Source organism: Vidua chalybeata, chromosome 1 (assembly GCF_026979565.1).
Source record: "Vidua chalybeata isolate OUT-0048 chromosome 1, bVidCha1 merged haplotype, whole genome shotgun sequence".
Taxonomy (NCBI): domain Eukaryota; kingdom Metazoa; phylum Chordata; class Aves; order Passeriformes; family Viduidae; genus Vidua; species Vidua chalybeata.
In genome coordinates, this window is record NC_071530.1 from 30,763,186 (window position 1) to 30,784,201 (window position 21,016).

The 21,016-nt window shown below is 38.8% G+C and overlaps 1 protein-coding gene across 5 annotated transcripts; it reads right to left on the reverse strand.

Moving 5' to 3' along the window:
• Nucleotides 1-1,520: 1,520 nt before the first annotated feature.
• On the reverse strand, nt 1,521-20,303 carry TMEM196 (transmembrane protein 196). Of its 5 annotated transcripts, none has more exons than XM_053948389.1 (5): nt 19,952-20,303; nt 8,007-8,063; nt 6,578-6,832; nt 4,652-4,725; nt 1,521-2,363 (listed from the first exon to the last, which is right to left on the reverse strand). In XM_053948389.1, the coding sequence occupies exons 1-5, from the start codon at nt 20,096-20,098 to the stop codon at nt 2,357-2,359; spliced, it is 540 nt and encodes a 179-aa protein (XP_053804364.1). In that variant the 5' UTR covers nt 20,099-20,303; the 3' UTR covers nt 1,521-2,356. The 5 variants fall into 5 exon arrangements, with proteins under 5 accessions (XP_053804364.1, XP_053804355.1, XP_053804347.1 ...); XM_053948380.1 differs by having other exon boundaries at nt 19,940-20,303; XM_053948372.1 differs by having other exon boundaries at nt 19,934-20,303.
• Nucleotides 20,304-21,016: the final 713 nt, after the last annotated feature.

Sequence of the window (21,016 nt, forward strand, 5' to 3'; positions counted from 1 at the left end):
AAGAATCACCTATTTCCCTGCACTATCCCATACTTTCACTAATGTGCCAGGAAATTAGGTGTTTGTGATAAATAACTGGGTCGTGTTATGGTCAATAGTCATTCCTGTTATGGTCTGTCATTTCTGAGAAGATTCTCAATTGCAACTCCAAACTGCTCCAGGATCTGAAGCCACCATTCCTTGTCCTGAGATGTTACAAGAGACTCTGGTGAACTGTGATATTATAGTTGTGATAAACTTCAGCCAGGTAGTTCCAAGGTGGATTTTTGAATAATATTTTAATTTACTCTTGATTTTATATGGCCCTTGTTTTTTTTTTTTCTGAGACGATGAGGGAAGGAAAGTTACAGAACCGCCTCCCCAGGTTGTATGTTCAATGTGCATTTTTCAACATATGTGAATCTCTGCACCCATTTATACCATGGTCCTGCCTTGGCAGGCATGTTGTGTCCAGAGTTGCAGCAAAAATGCTCCCATAAAGGGCCTATAATGGGGACAGATTTATTTCATGCTTCCTGCTGCAAAGGAAAAAAAGTATCAAACTGAAGGGACAATGGCACCTATAAAGACCACAAACAATCTGTTATGTAGTGAAGGAGACTGGTAGTACCTGGAGAGGGGAGCACCTCCTTGAGCAGAGATACCTTAACACAGTTATTTTGCTATGACAACATCTGTATTCTTCATGAACCTGAACAATCTTGTTAGCAATTTTTAAGGTATGTAATGAATACTAGTATATCAGGGCCTCTGAGAAAATTCAAAAGCTCTTTAGGACAGTAAGTGAAGAGAAGCCTTGTAAGGTGGACCATTTTTTGACTCATAAGCTTAGCCATCCAACTAATTAGCTTGGAGTTTAAGTGAGAGACTTAAATTGCAGTGAAGATGTTCCCCATATTGTAATTAGATGGGGAAATTCCTTATGGACTTCAACAATTCTAAGATAGTCAATTTAAAGATTATTTTATGCCATATAGAGTCACAAAACAATTTGATGTAATTTATAGAGATTTTTATGGCATGGTTTGAACATTAATAGGGTTCTATTCATACCCATCTGGGAACATGGCTATGAATCACCAAATGTTGCCAGTCATCAGTGATGCTCACATCTGAAATTCATACTGCTGTGCTGGGCAGTACTGCAAAGTCACAGACTCACTATGTAACATATGAGTGGTTTAATATTAATATTATGTTGTAAATATTCTGTTACAGATGATATCTTCCATTTTTCATGGTTGTACAAACCACTAGGTTCTGCAATAAAGTTTGGGGTCAGTTAAACATGCATACCTGCTGCTTTAGCATACCCCCAAATGTTATTGTTGGTGTGGAGAATTGCCAGTAACTTCTGACCTTGACCATGACTCTGTTCAGCCTTCATTATTTTCCTTTCTGATCTTGTTTCACTCTTTTAGAAACTTTTCAATATATTGTGCTAAACTGAAAGCATGACAGTTCAGCTTCGCAAGATCTTTCTAACAAAAAAAAAAAACCCAAAAGATATCTCTAACACCTCTGGTTTAGTTTTCATTTTATTTGTCATCTTTTATGAACAAATTACGAAATATACTTCATTCACAAATTGGAAATATTTACAATTTCTTTACAACAAGGCATTTTTGAGGTTTTGATTTATGGCATTCTTAGAGCATTCTGTCTTTCAAAACAAAGACATCGGTGTTGTTTTCAGCACGCTGTTCATTTATACTCTGGATGTGAAATGGGAGCTTTTTGGAAGAGGAGTTTGCACTCTCTTTTGATATGATCTACTAGGAAAACTGAGGCAGGATGCATTCAAAATGTGAGGAGAGGGACTGTGCAGATGTGTTGCTGTACCATGCCATGATCTGAAGCCATCATATTAAACCAGATGCTGCTAAGTGGAGAGGAGAAAAAGATTCCCCTGAGCCATTCTTCCTCTGCCTTCTTCTTTGAGTGGGCTAAATGCAGTTCAGTTTGTTTTTTTGTTTTTTTTTTCTGATTTTTGAGTCTTCATGAGAATAAGAGTTGTGAAGTCTATTTCAAATACTATCACAATTCAGAAAGATTATTCAGACAAAAAACTGAAAGAGAGTAACCAGGAAGTGAATAAATATTGTATATCTGTAAAATGTTTAGGAGACAAATTTTGAACATGGTTCTAAAAGGGAATTGCAACTGTGCTGGTCTGCAGTTGTGACATTTGAGCCATAAAAGCTAAGATAATTTCATTTTCTTAGTTTCTTGGAGTCTATTTTTTTTTTCCTGAAGAAAATTCTAAAACCACTTCCTTCCATGGAACTTTTAAAAATTTCTTAATATACACTTCCATTATAAATCAGATGTGGGCCACCATTGCTTAGGTTGTCTGTCATTTCCTAGAACAAAAATAAAAAACATTAATTAAAATTAGAAGTATTGTAAGTATTGTTCAAAATTCAGTTATCTAAGGTTGTGATGAAATTTGAACAAACGCAGAATTTCGAACATTCAGAAACACTTTACATTTTTATTTAGCTTAACCTTATTATAAAAAAAAATCAGTCTTTTTCCTTCATAAATTAGGTACGTTTGAAAGCTGATAGATTCATTGATAGTGAGTGAGTTGGACATTACACTCAGACCACATATAGAGCATTGACAGCATCTGTACTAGTTTGTGATGTCCTTTGAAATTGCATCAACTCAAGCTTGTGTGCTGATCTACAAAATAATGAAATGGTAGTTAAGTCTCTGCTTCCATTCAAACCTCTATCTGTGCTGACATGCTATAAACAGATGCCATTCAATGCTTGCTGAAGTAGATATTTGGGAAGTAGATCTAGATACAAACAGGATCTAAGGGTTTTAACTGCTGGTTTTCCCTTGGGATGGGACTGATTTTAGTTTTCCCTTATTATGCTAGTCTACAATTTTTAGCCGTTCAGGGATTGCTTCTCCAGTGGCAGGTGAGTCATCCCAGAGTAAGCTGACCGGCTCATGAGTCAGAATCCTAAAGCACCTAAACCAAGATTTGCTCAGAGATAGATTTTCTAATTCTCGAATTGAAATGCAAACAATACCCCCTTAGCAGCTGTTTAAGCACAGAGATGGCTACATTAATGAAGCAGTTCCCTGATCTCCAAGGCTGCAAAGCCACATTGAGTTTATGGTTGGAACTACCTTATTCTGAGCAATCCCAGGCCTATTTCATACCAGATTGAATCTGGATGCAGAAATAAGTGATCTGCTGCTTATGTCCAATGACAGAGAACATTCAGCTATGGCAAGAGGAATGAGTACATATAAAAATGCAGCTTGGAATACTTCTAAAATTCAAGTAGATGAGGTGCAGGAGCCAGTGTTGGACTAGTTCTAAAATAGCTGCATGATGACCAGAGGCTTTTCTCTGCATGGAAAGATTAAATTCACCTCTTCTTCCTCCTAGGTACACTTGGAGAAAACATGGAATAAAAGGGATTTGTTTTCCCCCTTCCTGTGGAAGCTTCTGTAAAAAAGTGAAGCAACATTCATTGGGCTAGACAGAGAGAGAGAAAAAAAGACAGAAAGAAAGAACCCAACTCTATAGCATAGTAGCTGAGATTCATGGTAAAGAGAAGAAAATTATACTACCTCGTCTTTATTACTAGTCTTACTCCATCTCTCTCTTCTTTTAATCCACAATATTTGGCAAGCAGAGACCAGAACTCATAGTAACATAAAGTTAAAAAGCACCGATGCCTCCTTTCTCAGGTGTTACCAGCTACATTTTAAAGCAAATCACAGGACTTAATTGTTCCCTTCACAGTTTTTGAAAGAAGGGATGTAGTCTTCTCTACTATGTCACCAAACCAAGAAGTTTTGCCAATTAATACTCCTGAATCAAGCATAAGCTTCAGAGAAAATCAGGTGGGAAACTAATTTTGAGTATTTTCTACTACCCAGGTCTCCAATTGCAGATGATGGTGTTGGATGTTTTGGTATTGCGCCTTATTCTCCTCATATATTGAAGAGGAACATGCATGCCTAACACTGGACTGTGGATCCCAGTTTGGGAGTTGTCTGGCACTATAATTTGCTAATTTGTGGGTTCCTAAAGCCTTTTGTTGGATCTACACTGAAGTTATCTGTCAGCTGGGAAAGAGATCAAGAATACCAAAGCCAAAAAAGACCAAGAATACCAATTACTAACTATCAGTTAGCCATATTTTGATATGTAATGGTCTGTCAGAAGGCTACTCATGAGTTTCCTTTTGTAAGCTTCATCACTTGAATCGTCTGCAGACATCAGCTATTAGAATATCACCATAGTTTTGGAAAATATCAAAACCCATTTATTTTCCCCAATATTTCTGTTTTTAAAAAAATTAATTAAAAAAGAAAAGGTGCTGAATTTGGGGAATGAAGGAGCACACAGATTAGAAGCAGAGTGAATCAATGGTGGCTACATCCAAATAAGAGTATTTGGATGCCTGTAACTAGGGTGAATATTTTAAATACTCAACTTACTTCCAGATTGCAGCGTTCACCACGTAGAGTTATGTCACTACCTGGAAGCACCATTCCTGCCTCAGAGTAACATCACAGCATCAGCCAACTTTGATTAGCTGAAGCTATGACTTCCTCGTAGAGGTGGCCCTTCCTGAAGTGACATAACAACATGGTCGCTCCCTAGTGTTCAGCGTACCTTGGAGGTAACTCTGGTGTCGGGGGAATCACCGGGCAGCTGGGCAGGTCGGTTATTTCAATACCCCTCAATCTCTAATATAAATATAACAATTATACAATAAATATAGCACAAACAAATGCACATGCAGTACATGTCTACATTACTGTATATCAGTATAAATATACAATATAGTCATATATATAAAACACTTCTAAGCTATTTTCTAAATTAGGGTCTAATTCAATGTAAGTTTTTGTGCCATGACCTAGTGTACTTAACCCTGCCAGCAACAGGCAGTCTGTGGGTCTAAGAAGTCCCAAGTCAGGCCATGTGTACATGCATACTTGGCTCTACAGCAGACATGCAGGAAGTTTGCCATCAGTGGGGCGCATCCCAGATCTGCTGAGTGTGTTCAATAGGGTTGCTCTGCACATACATTGTGGCCCTTCACATAAGTGGACACCTGGCAGTCCTTGCTGCTAAGTGTCAAAAAGCTCAGTTGGTCAACATGTTAGGAAGGTAGGCAGTGAACTACTGTATTTTGAAAGGTTTTTTTTCTTTCCAAGATGTTTCTTCTTCCTTTCCCTCTCTTCTCCCATCTTTGTCCTTGTTGAGGCAAGAGGCTCTCTGAAAGTCAATATCTAGCTTTCCATCAGCAAGACCATCATATTTGCCTAATAGCTCATCAGAATTCTTCTTCATTTTAAAATGAGATGGAGAAATGTATCTTGTCTGTTGATTTTATCACCCTGTTTTATGTTACTGTTGTAACCTCTACTAGTTAACTTTTTAAAATGTGTTTAAAACATCATCTTTTTAAAATGTTTGAAACATTTTAAAAATGTTTCAAACAATGTGTTTTTAAGACACATTTCAAACATCATCTAAGATTAATTCAGTTTATATTTCTACTTGGAGTCTCATCTCAGTTAAGAAACTAAAGAATAGTGACGAGTCGTTTTTAACTGCTATATCACATTTTTTCAGGGAATCTGAAAACAATTCTACAGTCTGAGCAAACTAATCCTTTCTCTGCTCTTCAGAGGTTTCAGTAGACAACAGACTCTTGAACTTAATAGTAATGCAGACTTGCAAACTTGGATGTTTAGTTGGGCAGTCCACTTGACTTTAGTTTTTTTTTCTGCTCATTTCTAAAATGAAAGGCATTGGATAGATACTAAGTCCAAATGCAAAGCACAGGTTTACAGCAGACACTTAACTCTTCAAATATTATTCAGATCTGTTAAGACAAGGAGATGATTTCAAGAATTCCATTCCATTCCATTCTATTCCATTACTTGTTTTGATCCTATATGCTCAGCTTTGGGAGCTTCCGTTTCAGCACCTAATTATATTCCTATACTTCCTGTTAATACAGAAAGGAAGTAAATGCTCAGTTGTTTGCTCAGTGTTGCAAATGAGACCAGTTTTATTTAGGTGTCTAAATATGTCCTTAATGCTTAGGTTAAGTCACCTACATTTGTGAACTGTGGCTTTTCTGTTTAAATAACCTAATTTATAAGCTGAGTACTTGGGAGAGGAAGAAATTGATTAAATCCTGGAAGCATGCAATGATGTGGTTACAGAAAGCTTTCTGTGCTTTTTTTACAGTACAAGACATGATAATTCATATTAATAAGGCTTCCAATTATTTAGGAAGTGCTATATTTAGCAGCTAAGCCCCTGAATAGCTATACGATGGAATTATGTTGAAAATGGATGTACTTCATTGAAATGGATGTACTGCAAATATACAGTACCTAAAAATAGCTCCATATAATGCAACATAATAAAGCTTACACAGAATGGCAGCATTTCATTTTCCAGAAGCTCTTTCTCATATAAAACTGAAAACTGAATACATCCCTTGCCAATTGTAAATGTTAACGCATACAGTAACATTTTGGGAGAAGCAGAACAAATAAGGGAGGACACACAACTCACTTTTTCTGCCATTTCATGGGAGTGATGCAATGAATGTTCCCTTTCTGAGAACATTCGCCTTTGTTCATAGCTGGCTAGCCGACAAGTGAGCCATGAAGAAAGGGTGCAACCACCAATTCCAATGCATGCAAGAGACATGGAGGCAAGATGCAAAGAATAGAGAGCAGATGACTTCTTTGTCAGAGCACGAAGAAATTGAAAATTTAAGATTCCTCCTATTAGTCCACAGATGCAACAGGCAGAAAAAAGTATCATCTGTCAGGAGAGACAAAAGAGGTTATGTCACAGTAATATTTTTCAGAGATAGATTAACATATAAAATATGAGATAACCATAGTTTAATTCTTTGATAGCATCATTGACTGCAAAACGCTGCACAGACCCTTGTTTTTTACTCTCTTAGCTCTCACATTGCTCCAAGGGAATACATTACCTTCTGGTATACAAGAGTTAAGGTTGATGTTGCATGTAAAAAAAAGTTGTGTAAAATGAGTAGGTAAAGTTAAAACTGATTCAATGGAAGGACTGCTAGGACACAAAACTGATTTCCAGCTGTTCATGCAAAACAGTAACATGACAGAAGGTGTCGTAATTTTCTATTGTGCAGTTTATCACCTTGCCTCAGGAGTGAATGCCTCATGTATTTGTAGTAAATCTCTCTTGCTTTGTGTGCATTCTGACTGTGCCTCCTGCTCAGTTATAATTTATTCAGTCAGATAGTAGATTGGAGGCTTTCTGCAGCTTTTGTGGGGTCTTTGAAAGTGTTCAAGGTGAATGTGCTGGTCAAAGAAGCAAAAGAAACAACAAAGAAATTTGTGGAGCTGCTTTACAGAAGGTCAGTTTGATGACTATATGGTTGGTTGGTTGGTTGGTTTGGTTGATTTTAACTCGACTAAAATGTTCCTGGGAATTTTAGAAATCTGTGAAACAGGCTGCAATCAATGAGACATTTTTAAACACCTCTTATTGCTTTTAGTCACAAAGATGTTACTCTGGCTCAGGATGTGTGTTAACCTCAAATGGAGGAGAAGACCTTATGGAGACAGTGTTAAATGATTGTCTTATTCACTTCCCTTTATACTGCTGACCTGTCAGATGATGATCTAGATGGGCCTTTAATGTTTCTTGATATAGCTTTTTATATGTACTTATCTACTGTGGCAAGTGATTTCTGATCAAAGTTTATCCATATACAGATAAGTAGGGATGTATGGCTTAAATAGCATGACCTACATAAGCCATTTCAGAACTGCCTTGTTTTTTGTGACTATTCCAAAGTGCTGATTGCTTTTTTTAGATTATCAACTTGTAATTTTTCTAATTGTTTATCAAAAACCCTTGGATACAGAAACCCCCCAGTAAAGAGTTAAAATTAGATAAGTAAGCCTTTCAAATACTTAAGTGTTATGGATTCAGTGGAAAAACTTACAACAAGTCCAGATTTTTTTTTGGCGCACAATATTCCGCATACACCGCAAAGCAGGAACTGCAAAGAACAAGAAACCAGAAAATTATTTCATCATTTACGTTACCTAGTTCAAATTCCACTGTGTTGCAGTGGTGGTGGCCACAGTTTAGGCAATAGTTACAGTTGTCAGCATTTTTGTCACAAACCTTATGTTTCAGGAGGTTGTAACTCAACCATAAACACTCTTATTGGATAAGAAACTGGAATGAGAAGTTCAAGTGACCATAATAACTTAAGAAAGAAAAGAAAGAAAATCTGAATTTTAAGCTGCTTAGGTAAACAAATTGGAAAAAAATCCCCACTGTTGTAAGCATAAAAATGCCTTTTTACTGTTTTCTTTCTCTCTCAGAAGAATTTAGCAAGGTACTAGTCAGTGATCCAAATCATCTACTTCTAAGCATAGCATTGGAACTTAATGCCCTCATGCTACCATCTGAACCATCTGAAGGATCACATATGGATCGTTATCTTCAAGACAGCGGAACTCTGGGCAAGAATATAATTCAGTCATGTCTGTGGGTGCAGGTGTAAATATCAGTGCATCTGTTGGTGTGACTACTCTGGGCATGCAGAAAGATCTGTTTCTGACTCTTGATAGCTCAATATGCAAGAGAGAGCATGAAGGTATCTGTACTTTTTTTTAATGTCATTTCCTCACACAAACTGATTTTGTAATTGTAGCATCAAGCATTAGGCAAGAATTAATTACCAAAACCAGAAAAAAAAAAAGTTGATAAAAATATATGATAATGCCTAATAGTGACCTCTGTCAAAGGCCAGTGATGTCCTCTGATGTCTTTTTCCTTTTAAAGAAAAATTTAATGAGGAAAACAATGAATAGTCCCCAGGGGGGCAGTGAGGGTAGGAACTACAGTAGTTGTATGAAAGAAATAAGGCCTTTTCCAAATGTTAGCAATACTGTCAAAAAATTTCCTTGATGCCTCATAAAGTCCTTTATAAAGAAATCTATGCTACTTATTTTCAATAAAGATAACACTACTCTCTCATTGGGAAGTAATTTTGTAGTTTTAAAACTGGATTTTTCCATACTATTTCTGCATTGAGATGGTATTTCTAGTAAAAGGCTCTGCTTGACCCTGATTTAGAATTAAATCACAGAAGAGACCTGGCTGTTACATAAGAAATTAATAAAAACCCCAACAAACCAAAAACCTAAGAGGTTCTATAAAGCATGCAGGGTCTGTGTAATATATTGCAAATACTTCTTATTTACACTCTAAAACTTTGCAAATTCACTATTTTGGTTGAGGAGTTGCTTTAACTCATAGTTTATCCCCCTCTAACTAAAGTAGCTCATGTGTATCGCTAAGTATAAGCCTTGAGGCTTTTTACTCTGACTTAGACCCATGAAAACAGTTCCCCATAATGAATGTGGATAAATTGTGTATGTTATTTACCTTTAAACTAAGCATGGGATGTGAATTCAATACCAATCAGATTATGGAGAGGCCTGGGTCACATGGACCATGGTGCTGAATGACTCAGGACATACCAGAAGGCACAACTGGTGATTGCTGCTAGAACCCACTGACTGGAATAACAATAAAATAAAACACTTTCCCACAGGCAAAGAAGATTTCAGCTCATCACATCTGCTTTGTAAGTGGTCACTCAGGCTTTCTGTGAAGTTTTGAGGTTTTACTCCCAGTCCTGCCATTTGCAGATAGCCTTCAACTGAAGGCATGCTTCAGATTTTCACACATCATGTTTTGTATTTCTAAAAATGCAGAAATCTCAAATGAAATTTGTTGAAAACATCTTTGTAATTAAGTTCTATTTAGTCAGATTGATAAAGTGGATTAATAATATATTTCCTCTCTGTAGTGATTGAATAGGATTGAAAGGATATTTTTGTATATAGAAAAATTAATTATTGTTGGAAGAGATCATCATAGGTAGTTTTAACTTGTTAACTAGTTTAAAAAACTGTGGGTTTGATAATTTACCTTCAAAGCTGAGAGTATGAAAGGGAAGGTCACCCATTTTTTCAGGAATGCTTTAATTCTGCTCCAGTTTGAGTCAATGAAGCTAATCTACAAGCCCTAAGGTATCAGTTTCTCAAAACAAGGGGTGACTATTCCATTAAAAGCATCTGACTACCTGAAGTAAAGATCTGGACGCTGTAGTTAAATGTAGATTAAGTTTGCTAATGATACTAGACTAGGAGATACAATGGACAAGTGTACAAGTGTATATGTACAAGTGTAGAGAGGCCTTACAGAGAGATGTGAATAGACCTGAGAGCTGGGTAATTACCAACCTGGTATGTGAAATTTAACAAGAGTAAGTGCCAGATTCTGCACCTAGGACAATGTAATCCTGGCTATACATAAATACTGGGGGTCAAGAGATTGGAAAGCAGCCACAGGGAAAGAGATCTGGGTGTCTGGCTTGATGACAAATTGAATGTGAGTCAGCAGTGCCCTGGCAGCAAAAAAGGCCAACCACGCCCTGGAGTACATCAAGAACAGCATCACCAGCTGGTGGAGGGAAGTGATTGTCCTGCTCTATTCTGCTCTGGTGCAGCTCCTTCTTGAGATGGATTCCTCAGTATCAGAAAAGCATCAAACTGTTCGAGTGTGTCCAGAGGAGGATGACCAAGATGGTGAAAAGCCTCTTGGTTTGATCAGATTGAAGAAGAGAAGGCTGAGGGATGACCTCTACACAGTCTACACCTTTCTCAAGGCAGGCAGCAGAGGGAGAGGTGCTGATCTCTCTTTGATGATCAGTGATAAGGTACAAGGCAATGGAGTGAAGTTTCATCAGAAGAAGGTTTTTCACTGCGAGGGTGGTCAGTCACTGGAACGGGCTCCTCAGGAAAGGAATCATGGCACCAAGTCTGTCAGAGGACAAGGAGCACTCTGGATGCTGCTATTAGTCATGTGATTTGGTGTTAGGTAGTCCTGCAAGGAGCATGGAGTTGGACTTGGTGATCTTTATGAGTCTTTTACAAGTTGAGAAATTCTATGATTTTATGATAATATTGTATCATGTCATGCATAGTCGGTATGTATTTTCTCTCTCCACATCTACAGTATTTGTACATATAGACAAGGAATAACATGTTCCATAGTTAAAGAGCTAAAAGAGTTCTTTGTATTCTTACTTAGAGGAATTGGATATTCATGTTTTCTCCACATTCTTCTGTTTAATCTTGAGGTCATGCTGAAGTTTTATAATCCGTATGGCTATGAGATAAACAAGTTGTGAAACCGAATGCACTCCAGTGCCTGAATATGTTAAAAAACCTTGGAAGAAAAGCATTCAGGCAGTAGCAAAGGATTAATGTTATTTAGGTTGGGTTTTTTGTTGTTTTTTTTTTTAAGATGACAGTGTATTGCATTCATAGAGAAAAGGATTGCCCAAAACCCAGTATGGATATTTATTTATGTCAGCATGCATTTTGCAATTAAAACCAACGGATGACTTTGTGCCACAGGGTCAGGCAATTTTACTTTTACCTCATGCAAAGCTTTGAAACTTCTGAGCCAAGTTTACAACTCTCTTCTAAGGCTGATTCACTGGAAAAAGTGGAAGCCTGCTCTATGAAGAGAGTATTAGTGATACTCATGGCTCAGGAACACTGCTCATATAGTTTCTTTAGCCAAGTTTTTCAATGTGGAGACATCTAGAATGGTTAGGATTTCACTGAGGTATGATGTGATTGACACTATCATCTGCTTTTTGGTAGCATAGAGACTAAACACTTTTTTGGGGGGGGCTTTTTTTTGGTTTGGTCTTTTTTTTTTTTGGGGGGAGGGGAGGGGTTGGTTGTTGTTGTTGTTGTGATGCTATAGGAATTTCCTATAAAATTTTTGATGTCTCAATGTTGTGATCAGCAGCAGTGAAAAGTGGATGGAAGAAACTACACTGGCTCTTTGTACCAGAAGAAGGATGAAGTAAAAATCAGATTGAAAGTGTATTTTACTTAGAATCTTCTATTTTATAATACTGCCAACTGGAATGCAGCCATCAGGGGCTCTGTTGTCTTCACACTCTCTCTGTTCTTGGCTATTCTGAAAGACTTCATGTCAATATGTTATAACAGTAAAACTTGGAGTAAACAGTATAACTATGGAGCTACTCTACAGTTTACCCTTGACTAACTAATACTGTCATGGTGAGGACTTGCTCCTTTCTACTTGATCATTGATTATCCTTAATAAATTTTTACCAGCCCATCTCATGGACTCTTTAAATGTAGTTATATTTTCTAATTACTTATTCTCTAACCATGTAACCTCACTTACCTAGAGGTAAGTTAGGCAAATGGACATATACTGAAAATACAGTAAATCAGGAGTGGAAAATAAATATATCACTGAAGATAAGCTTCTGGTAAAGAATGTTCAGTTGTTCAAGTGTTCAGAACTCATGCAGAGAATAAGGCTAAAACATTTTATTGAGGATAAGCTAAGATAATAAGCCCTATAAAATGCCCTGGAAGCCAGAGAGGGAACTTCAGCTGGAACTTTTTTAAACAGATGTCTCATTGCTTGACTTACATTTTAATTATTATTCATAATTTAAAAAGTCATAAATGCTAAAAGACTGAAAGGCTCACTTAAAAACCTACACAGATCACCAATTACACCCAGACCCTACTGATTATAGGGTTGCTTTTGGTTACAGACTTATTCATACCTCCTATACATACATGATGTTTTGCATCAAGACTAGCAGAGAAATCTTGCATTGAAACTGTTGGTGCAAGTCCAGAGAAGGGACAGGAAGTTGGTAAGAGGGCAGGAGCACCTCCCTTAAGAAGTTAGGTGGGGAAAGTTTGGGCTGTTCAACCTGGAAGAAGAGAAGGCTCAGAGATTCACAGATTGACAGAATATTCCAAGTTGGAAGAGACCCACAAGTACCATTGAGCTTGCATGGAGACCTCATAGCAATCTTCCAATATCTGGGAAGCTGGAGAGGGATTCTTCATCAGGAACTGTAGTTACAGGACAAGGAGTAAAGAGGTAACTGGAAGAGGGGAAATTTAGGTTAGATGTTAGGAAGAGATTAATTACTGTGAGGGTGATGAGGGACTGGAACAGGTTGCCCAGAGAGGCTGTGGGTGACCAAACCCTGGCAATGTTGCAGGCCAGGTTATACAAGGCCTTAAGCAACCTGGTTTGGTAGGAGGTGTTCCTGCCCATGGCAGGATCAGTTGGGACTAGATGATCTTTAAGGTCTCTTCCAATCCTTATTGTATGATTCTATGATTCTCTGAGTTTATGAGAATATATCATCAAGGGGTTATACAGGGGCATAAGCCCTCTTGGGTGAATGGTAAAAAATCCAAAGAAAGATACTACAAAGCACAAAAGCTACTTAGAGACTGAGTGCCTCCATCCCACTTTCAGTGATGATTTACCATGGACCCACCAAAGTCAGAGTCGCTCTGATGGCACCACTGTGATTGCAACGTGATGCAGTTATGTCTGTTTGTGGTGTTTTTGTCATTCACACTGCAGCTGTACCTGCTAATGTTCCATATGCATATTGGAAAATGTCTCTTTTTGTCTGTTGAACTTTGGAAAAGAACCCCAAAGACCTCCCAGAAAAGGAGAATGTTTCTTTTGAGACTGCTTTAATTTACTTTATATTGAATATTGCCTGGAAACAAAACCTCAGATCCAAAACCCCATAAATTTTGGTAAGAAGGCTAAAATCTTAATTTATATTCAAGTTCTGTGGTTTGGATCCATCCCTATTTCATATTTTCTGGAACAAAAGACTTGGCTTCTTTCATTTCCTTCTGGAAAATGGGTACTTTGTCCCTGGTAGTCTGAAAAAGATTCAGTTTTAGTTAATCCACAGGAAGCCAAATATTTGTTTCTTTCCACCATGCAGAAGAAAAGGAACTATTTTTATTTTATATCTTGAAGCTAAGAAACATTTCTGTCTTATATTTTGAAAAGACAAAAGCAATGGTGAGTGTAATTCCCTTGAAAAAATGAAAACTGCTCATAGAAAAATTTCCTGGACATAGGCTGAACAAAGTAGTAGAGAAAACCTGTTGAATATAAGGACAGCTTGATCCCTAGTCATGGTTCATGACAAAAAAAGACAGCTAAACTGAATATACTGCATGGGAAGTCCTCTGTGGGTCATCCATATGTATCTGATGAAACTGAGGAAGGGAAATCATTCCAAAATGGAATGAAACACAGTGAAAATGCTGGTGTATCATACCTACTCAAATGACACTCTACTTGGAAGACTAAACCATCAAGACAGAATTAAATCTTCACTTTTATATACTCTTGTCAGGTAGTAAATGAGACAATTCTGTGTTTTACACTAAAGCTGCATAAGCATGTGACTTCTAGAACAATAAGCAGGAATTTGAAATTAGTAATGTAAAGAAAGAAAGATTCTATTTAATAATGTTGTTTCAACTCCATCCAAATGATGAAAAAGCTGAAATCCCTAATGGATGAACTAAGCAGAAGAGATATCTCTAATTGTAACTCTTATTCAAAGCAGTATTTCAGAACAAGGATTAAATGTTCTTAGCACAGGCATAAAGGGCACTCATGAAAACAAAGACATCAAAATAAATAAAAATTACAACAGGCAAGAAGATCAAGCCTAGGTACCAGGTTTGCCTATTACTTCCACAGAGAAACACAATAATCTTTTGCAAAAAGAGGATGGAAACTTCAAATGATGTTGTTCCATGCAAGTGATTGTAGGGACAGGAAGGTCTAGGTGGCTCAAAGGCATCCAGACACAGAACCAGAAGCGACAGCATTGCCAAAACCCAACTTTGTGTCACACCAAATCTGTCATGATGAGAGAGGAGGCTCTGTTATAAGTGAGGCACAGTGTTAAATAATGTCTAATCTGAGTCAATACCTTGTCTGGCAGTGTGCTATTGGGTCTTATCAGATCAGGTGCCGCTACACTTCCCACTGATTCAAGCCATATGCAAGCAGTTTAAATTCTATCCCAGGCCCTGTGATTAGTGTTTCCACTCATCTGGTTATAGACCTACAGAGATGCTTTAAAAATGGGGAATGGTTTTTAGAAACAATCAAGGAAATTAAGAAGTGTGTTTCTGAATCTGACATCAGTGGTTCAAAAAACCTCCATCCAGCCCTAAAAACACTTAAAATCTCAGCATAAAATAATAATGTTTACTTTTTGTTCATTTGGAGCCTATCAGAAAAACAAATAAAAATAATGCTTTTTGTTTGTTTTGTATCAAGCATTTTGGTTTAGAGTGTGACTGCTTACATCTCAAAAAAGTAATAAATGAAAGATTATTCCCTGGAGGTGAACTACAGTCTTATAGTAGTAAAACATTTAAGCATATGCTTAAGTCAGTCTATATTCAACAGATCCTCTAAATACAACCCAAGAGCTAGATGGAACTTCTTCCAGGTTTGTTGGTGCCTCTGGAGTCTCCAAATGACAAAAAAAAACCTACTGAAAGACCTCAGCTGAATCCAGTGAATTGTCCGGGCTCCATGCAACGCAAGAAGCTTCCACCCTTGGTATGTCCTTCCCTATCTCTAGGTACAGAACTCTTTCCAGCTTCTACTGAGCTCACTGAAAGTCCTGTGATTAATTTCATCACGAGCGGGAGCCAGACAGAAATATGGTCAGTTTGATGAAAATGCAATGCATATGTTAAAATAAAGTAGGATCTGCATTTTGTCTGCATGCTAAACAATAATGTGATTTTTTTAGTGCTGCTTTTGAGAAAAAAAAATATAATTTGACTATTCTTTCCAAAGGAAACTTGGCAACAGTAAAATCTAGATGTAAAATCTAGTGGTTTAAAATTTCAGGCCACCAACATTGATTTAACAGTCTAAAAAGTTTTTCTTGCTCTGGGAAAGTCCATACAGACTGACAATTATTCTTTTCCTTCAAATCTTGGATAAAAAAAAATAAAGTCATTTAAATATTTCAAGTGCCAACTTGGAACAAATTTCTGTAGCCAAATGCAGATTTTTAATGGGCAGACAGACTTCCACTGTGATAAAATCACAAATCATGGAAACAGTAATTCTGCCTCTATCTACAGACAGCAAATAGACCAACATACAGAAAGTGCATATCTCTCAAATACATTCAGATATTTGCCTTTATAAGGGGAGAAATTATTACTCTTGAGGGGCATAGCCATAAGTGAATCATCGAGTATCTCTCTCACATATGAAGATAGATGGCATATTTGTCTAAAGATGTGGCTTTTGTCTCTCATTCTCTCTCTCTCTGTGAGGGAGACTCATTTACAGCAAGGATTTATTCACCACTGCAGAATAAATGAGGATAAATTACACAAATGTATGTGTGTGTGTGAATATCTATTCACTACTCATAGTGAGAGTGATGAAACCACTGTGTTCTAAATATAGAAGGGGAAGTATGTGACCATTAAAAAAAAAATCTGTGAATACCTTTTGCTTGATTATCTTCTGACTGTTGTTTGTGCAAAAGCCTTTGCTATGGATGCTGTCATTCTTACTATGTTATTGTTAGTAGTTCAGTGTTCTCATTGGTTGAATTATTCTATAGTACGTCATATAACTGAATTGGAATGGTGGATTTCAGAAATATCCCTCAGTTTCTGGGAAACAAAAAATCTGGGAGACACTGATTACAGCCTGTAGAATAGTTTATCCCAATACAAACAACAAACAGAAAGAAAATTTAGAAATCAACAACGTGTGCACTTTAGGGTGTTTGGGACTATTTTTATTGTGGGTTTGGTTTTGGTTTTAGCCTTTTTTTTTTTGCAATTTAACAGGCATGGCCTATTTTAAAAAGAACAGATTGGTGATGATGTAAACTGGATAGTTGTCTCCACATGCTCCAGATAATTTGAGAAGACAGTCACACCTTCAGTTGTTTTCTTATGGCTACTTTTTAAACAGCTTGTACTATCTTAATACAATTCAACTCCAATGAGAACAACAGATTTGAAAGTTCATTTTTTTCCCCATTTTAATGTATTTTTTTGATACAGATATTGCCTAGGTTTTCAATTTCTTCATTCTGGTGTACTCTAATTTCCCTGGCTTGCATTATACATAATGCAGGGCATGCAATGATCAAGGTACTTCAGCCCATGCTTAGCTTCACTTGTACCCATAATGCTATGGATGGAATTCCCATGGTTAAAATTAGTATGTTAGTAAATCATCTGTATGAATGGAGGCAGTGAACAATAACAACTTTTTTAACAGAAAAGCTGATGTTTGTCAAGTGCAAAGCATCATAAGGAGGCAAATAAAGAAGATAGAATGTGCATGATTTTTAAGATGCCCAAATTTTAGGAATTCAGGTTAAGGTTTCCATGGTGATGCTATCTTCATCTACTTCTACATGAACTTGGGTCTCTGCTGAGTTCCACCCACATAAAAGGATAGAACAGGGTCAAAGGTTTTCTGTGCATTTCCAAGTAAATTGCAACAGGAGGAATGACACTGTTCAACTTAAGTGTTTTGTATCTAACATGCCAAAGAATTAGTTTTTCTTTAATGTTCCCTTCTTTTCCTTCTGTTCACTTCTCAAAGGAAGACCCTGATTCAAAGGTGTGAATTGGAAAAAAATAATATGTTTTATGCAAGACATAACCTTTAATACGGCAACATGAGCTCAGTGTAAGCTACAGTGAGCAGAAAGGAGGCTTATGCCACTTCTGCAGCAGGACAGTCCTGAGGATTGTCCAAACAAACCTTTGTCCAGTTGTTTAAATTTGAAAGTAGTTACCTATGACCCTAAGTATCCTTGGAGAACAGTAAATCTCTGGCCCCTTTCTTGGCCTGCCTGCCTGACCTGCTAGTCCCCTAGTCAGAAGAATGCAACCTAATTGTTTGAAGTCTTGGAGCAGTACAAAGAGAGTGGTATAATGGTGACAATTTAGACCACAGATCTTCAGTTCAATGAAAAGTAAGTCAGCCTTTAGAAACATGTCACCCCACTCTGCACATCACTTTGACTTTCTAATTTCCTCTGCTACATGAAGTGTAAGGTTCCTTCTTCCACTTTGCATTTTCTTTGAGGCCCCTCTCTGCCTATTCAACCTGCAGATTTTGCTGCAGAGTTCCCAGCCTCTTCTGGCTCTGGTTGTGGGCATCCTTTGCCCACTTGTTACATTTGCAAACAATTCCCTTTGGGTTACCTTCCATGCCTCTGCATTCACATGTGAGAATAATTTCCTATAAATATCTGCAAAACCTCTTCACTATCCTCTGTCTTATTGCTCTCTAAAACTCCATGTATGAACAGCTCTAAATCAGCCAGACTGCTGGTGTGTTAATGCAACCACCTGTTATACCACTCAGTTTTGGTTTGTTTTTTCTTCATATTCGTTTACACCCTTTTACGCTGTATCTGTCTCTTTCTACGATTATAAAGTCCTTGGAAGCCAACATCTAATATAACAGAATCTTAATCTATGCCTAGTACAAACTCTGGGGTAATAGTATAAAAATGAATGAGGCAGTTATGCAGGAAATGTGCATCATCATGAAATGATATCAGCTGTTATAGCATTGTCACAAAATGCATAAAATACCTCTGCATAAAATACTGATCTCACTGATTGATCAAAGCTCTTTGACCTCAGTAAAACCCAGGAAATTGACCTTTGCCATTAAATCTTCAGACAGACACGTGGTTTTAACTAATTTTTTCTTCATTAACAATAATCAGAAACCTCCCTTTTTGAAGTGATTTTGATAATATCATTACCTGTTGGCCTGGTAATATCATTACCTGTCTGATCTAGTCTTCATTTTCATTTCTCACCTACCTGTTCTGCAGTGCAGAATTATGAGTGCTTATAAACTGCCAAAAATATTTATCACTGTTATCAATAATTAATAATTATTGACAGTGAGAATATTACATGAAGCACTTTGTCTGAATTAATCTATAAATTAGAGGAGGTTATGCTGGTGAATAATCAAGAATGTTTTACATTTATCATGTTATCTGAAGCTAAGCAAACAATCTTTTTAGAAATACTGCTGTACAATACAAGCTGGCCACAACCAGCTTTGGACTTCAAAAATGCCCACTCATGTTTAGACTGAATATTCAGCATTTCCTATTCTTTGTTTCATAAATATAAATAACCATTTGGAGGAAAATTCTTCCTGGAAACATGCATATCTCAAACTGGAAAAATAAAAAAATAAGAAACATTTTTGAGAAATGAAAAATGCTCTGTGATATGAACATGCTGCTTCTATTAACCCATTAACCCATTACTGTGTTTTTTTTTTTTGTTTGTTTGTTTGGTTTTTTTTTTTGTGGTTTTTTTTGTTGTTTTTTTTTTTTGGTTGTTGTTGTTCATTTTACAAGAAGCTCAGGGCACCCAGTACATAAGAACACCTTTCTCCTTTTCTTTCCCAATGCCTCTTTCTATTTTTCCTCCAAAAACTCAGGACTCAGCTGGCATACCCTTGACATTAATTCAAAGCACCTTTTGACAGTCTCCTCATCATGGACAGGACTGTTCTTTTAAAAAAGCAGAACTCACAATCAATTTAAAGACCGTAAGCTATGACCCGGGTTTCACGCGAAGCATCGAGCTTTCCCAGGTGTGAGAAGGGGTTCAGAGAAAGTTCAATTGCTCACAGCGAGACTGAAAAATGGAAAGGAGCGAGAAAGAAGAGGTCTCCCCCCCGCCCATGACACGTACATCTGTCCCCGCCATGCCTCCCCCTCGCCCCACGACTCTGCAGCCCGTACCCCAAGCACATCGGAAATGGACCCGGCGAGGTCGGCGCAGCATGCACTCGCGGGAGGGAAAGGAAGGGAAGGGAAGGGAAGGGAAAAGGGGATGCCTTCGCACGGTCTGATCATCACCATAAAGAGTTAAAGAGAGAGTGAAATGGCTAACGTACACACACCCCGCTCCATACCGGAGAAGAGTCTCCCAGCTGAGGTTTATGCTCTGTGAGGACCAGGCTGAAACTGACCGCCCCCACGGCCACGCTGGACACCCCTAACCCTATCTCCAGCACGGAGAGCACCAGGAGGCTCCCGATGATCTGGCTGCTGGTGCACATCCTCCCTCGGTCATCCTTCCTTCCCGATCAGCCGGGGAAACCGCGCATCCTCCTCCTCCTCCTCGGGCGCTCCCGCGGCCCTAAGTCGCCCCCAAACTTTTCTTCCTTCGCAGGCAGCCGGGGCGGAGCGGCTCATCCGCGGCCGGCGGGCGCTACCGAGGGTCGGCGGGGCGGCCCCGGCGCCGCCGGGCCCCGCGCAGGCAGCGCCGCGCCGGCCCCGAGCGCGGCCCCGAGCGCGGCCCCGGCGCGGCGGAGCTCTCCAAGGTTCCGGGCCGGCGGTGGGTGCGCGGCTCCGCGCTCCTAAGGGCTGCGCCTCCTCCGGGAAAGTCGACCTTGACCGCTCTCCTCCTGCGCTCTCATTGGAATGACCTCACCGGGATTTTTCGCCCCCCTTCTTGTTTCTCTCTCCCTTCTCTTCCAGGGCTGGAGGGCGGGGGGTAGAGGAGTGTGGCGAGCCCAGCCCGGCTATACTTATGTATGAATCCAGACCCAATGCACGGGCAAGGCGCACGGCAGCCCCGCCCCAGGGCCACAAGGCTCGGCACCTTCCCCGGTCCTCCCCCGGCACGTCGCTCGCACACCTCCGCCGTCCCGCGGCGGCCGGGCTGGCGGCGGGACGCGGGAGCCGATGCCAGCCGCAGGCGGACGCTTGAGAGGTGGCCCTTCTAGGAGTGGGGGGTCCGCAGGCCTCCCTCCTCCCAGGTGCTGCTGTCAAAATTCAGGAGGAAGCTTGTCTTCCTCTTGTATCAGTTAAAGGGCTGGAGTATGCTGTGTCTCACCACTGCAAAACTCTGGTCTTCTGCAAAACCCTACTGCCAAAATAGGCGATTTCTGTCGCCATTCCTGTCACTCACAATGCCCAGAACTGTGTCAGTCCCAAGGCAAATGAGCAATAATGCAAAATAGAACAAGAGATTC

Bases quoted from the DNA above. Each gene is read 5' to 3' on its own strand.
- TMEM196 (XM_053948372.1), bottom strand. From the start codon at position 20,098: ATGTGCACCAGCAGCCAGATCATCGGGAGCCTCCTGGTGCTCTCCGTG. The intron at 6,833-8,006 runs GTAAGTTTTTCC...CTCTCCTGACAG, and splicing joins AAAAAAAATCTGGACTTGTT to ATGATACTTTTTTCTGCCTG. The intron at 4,726-6,577 runs GTGAGTTGTGTG...TATTTATATTAG, and splicing joins CCCATGAAATGGCAGAAAAA to AGATTGAGGGGTATTGAAAT.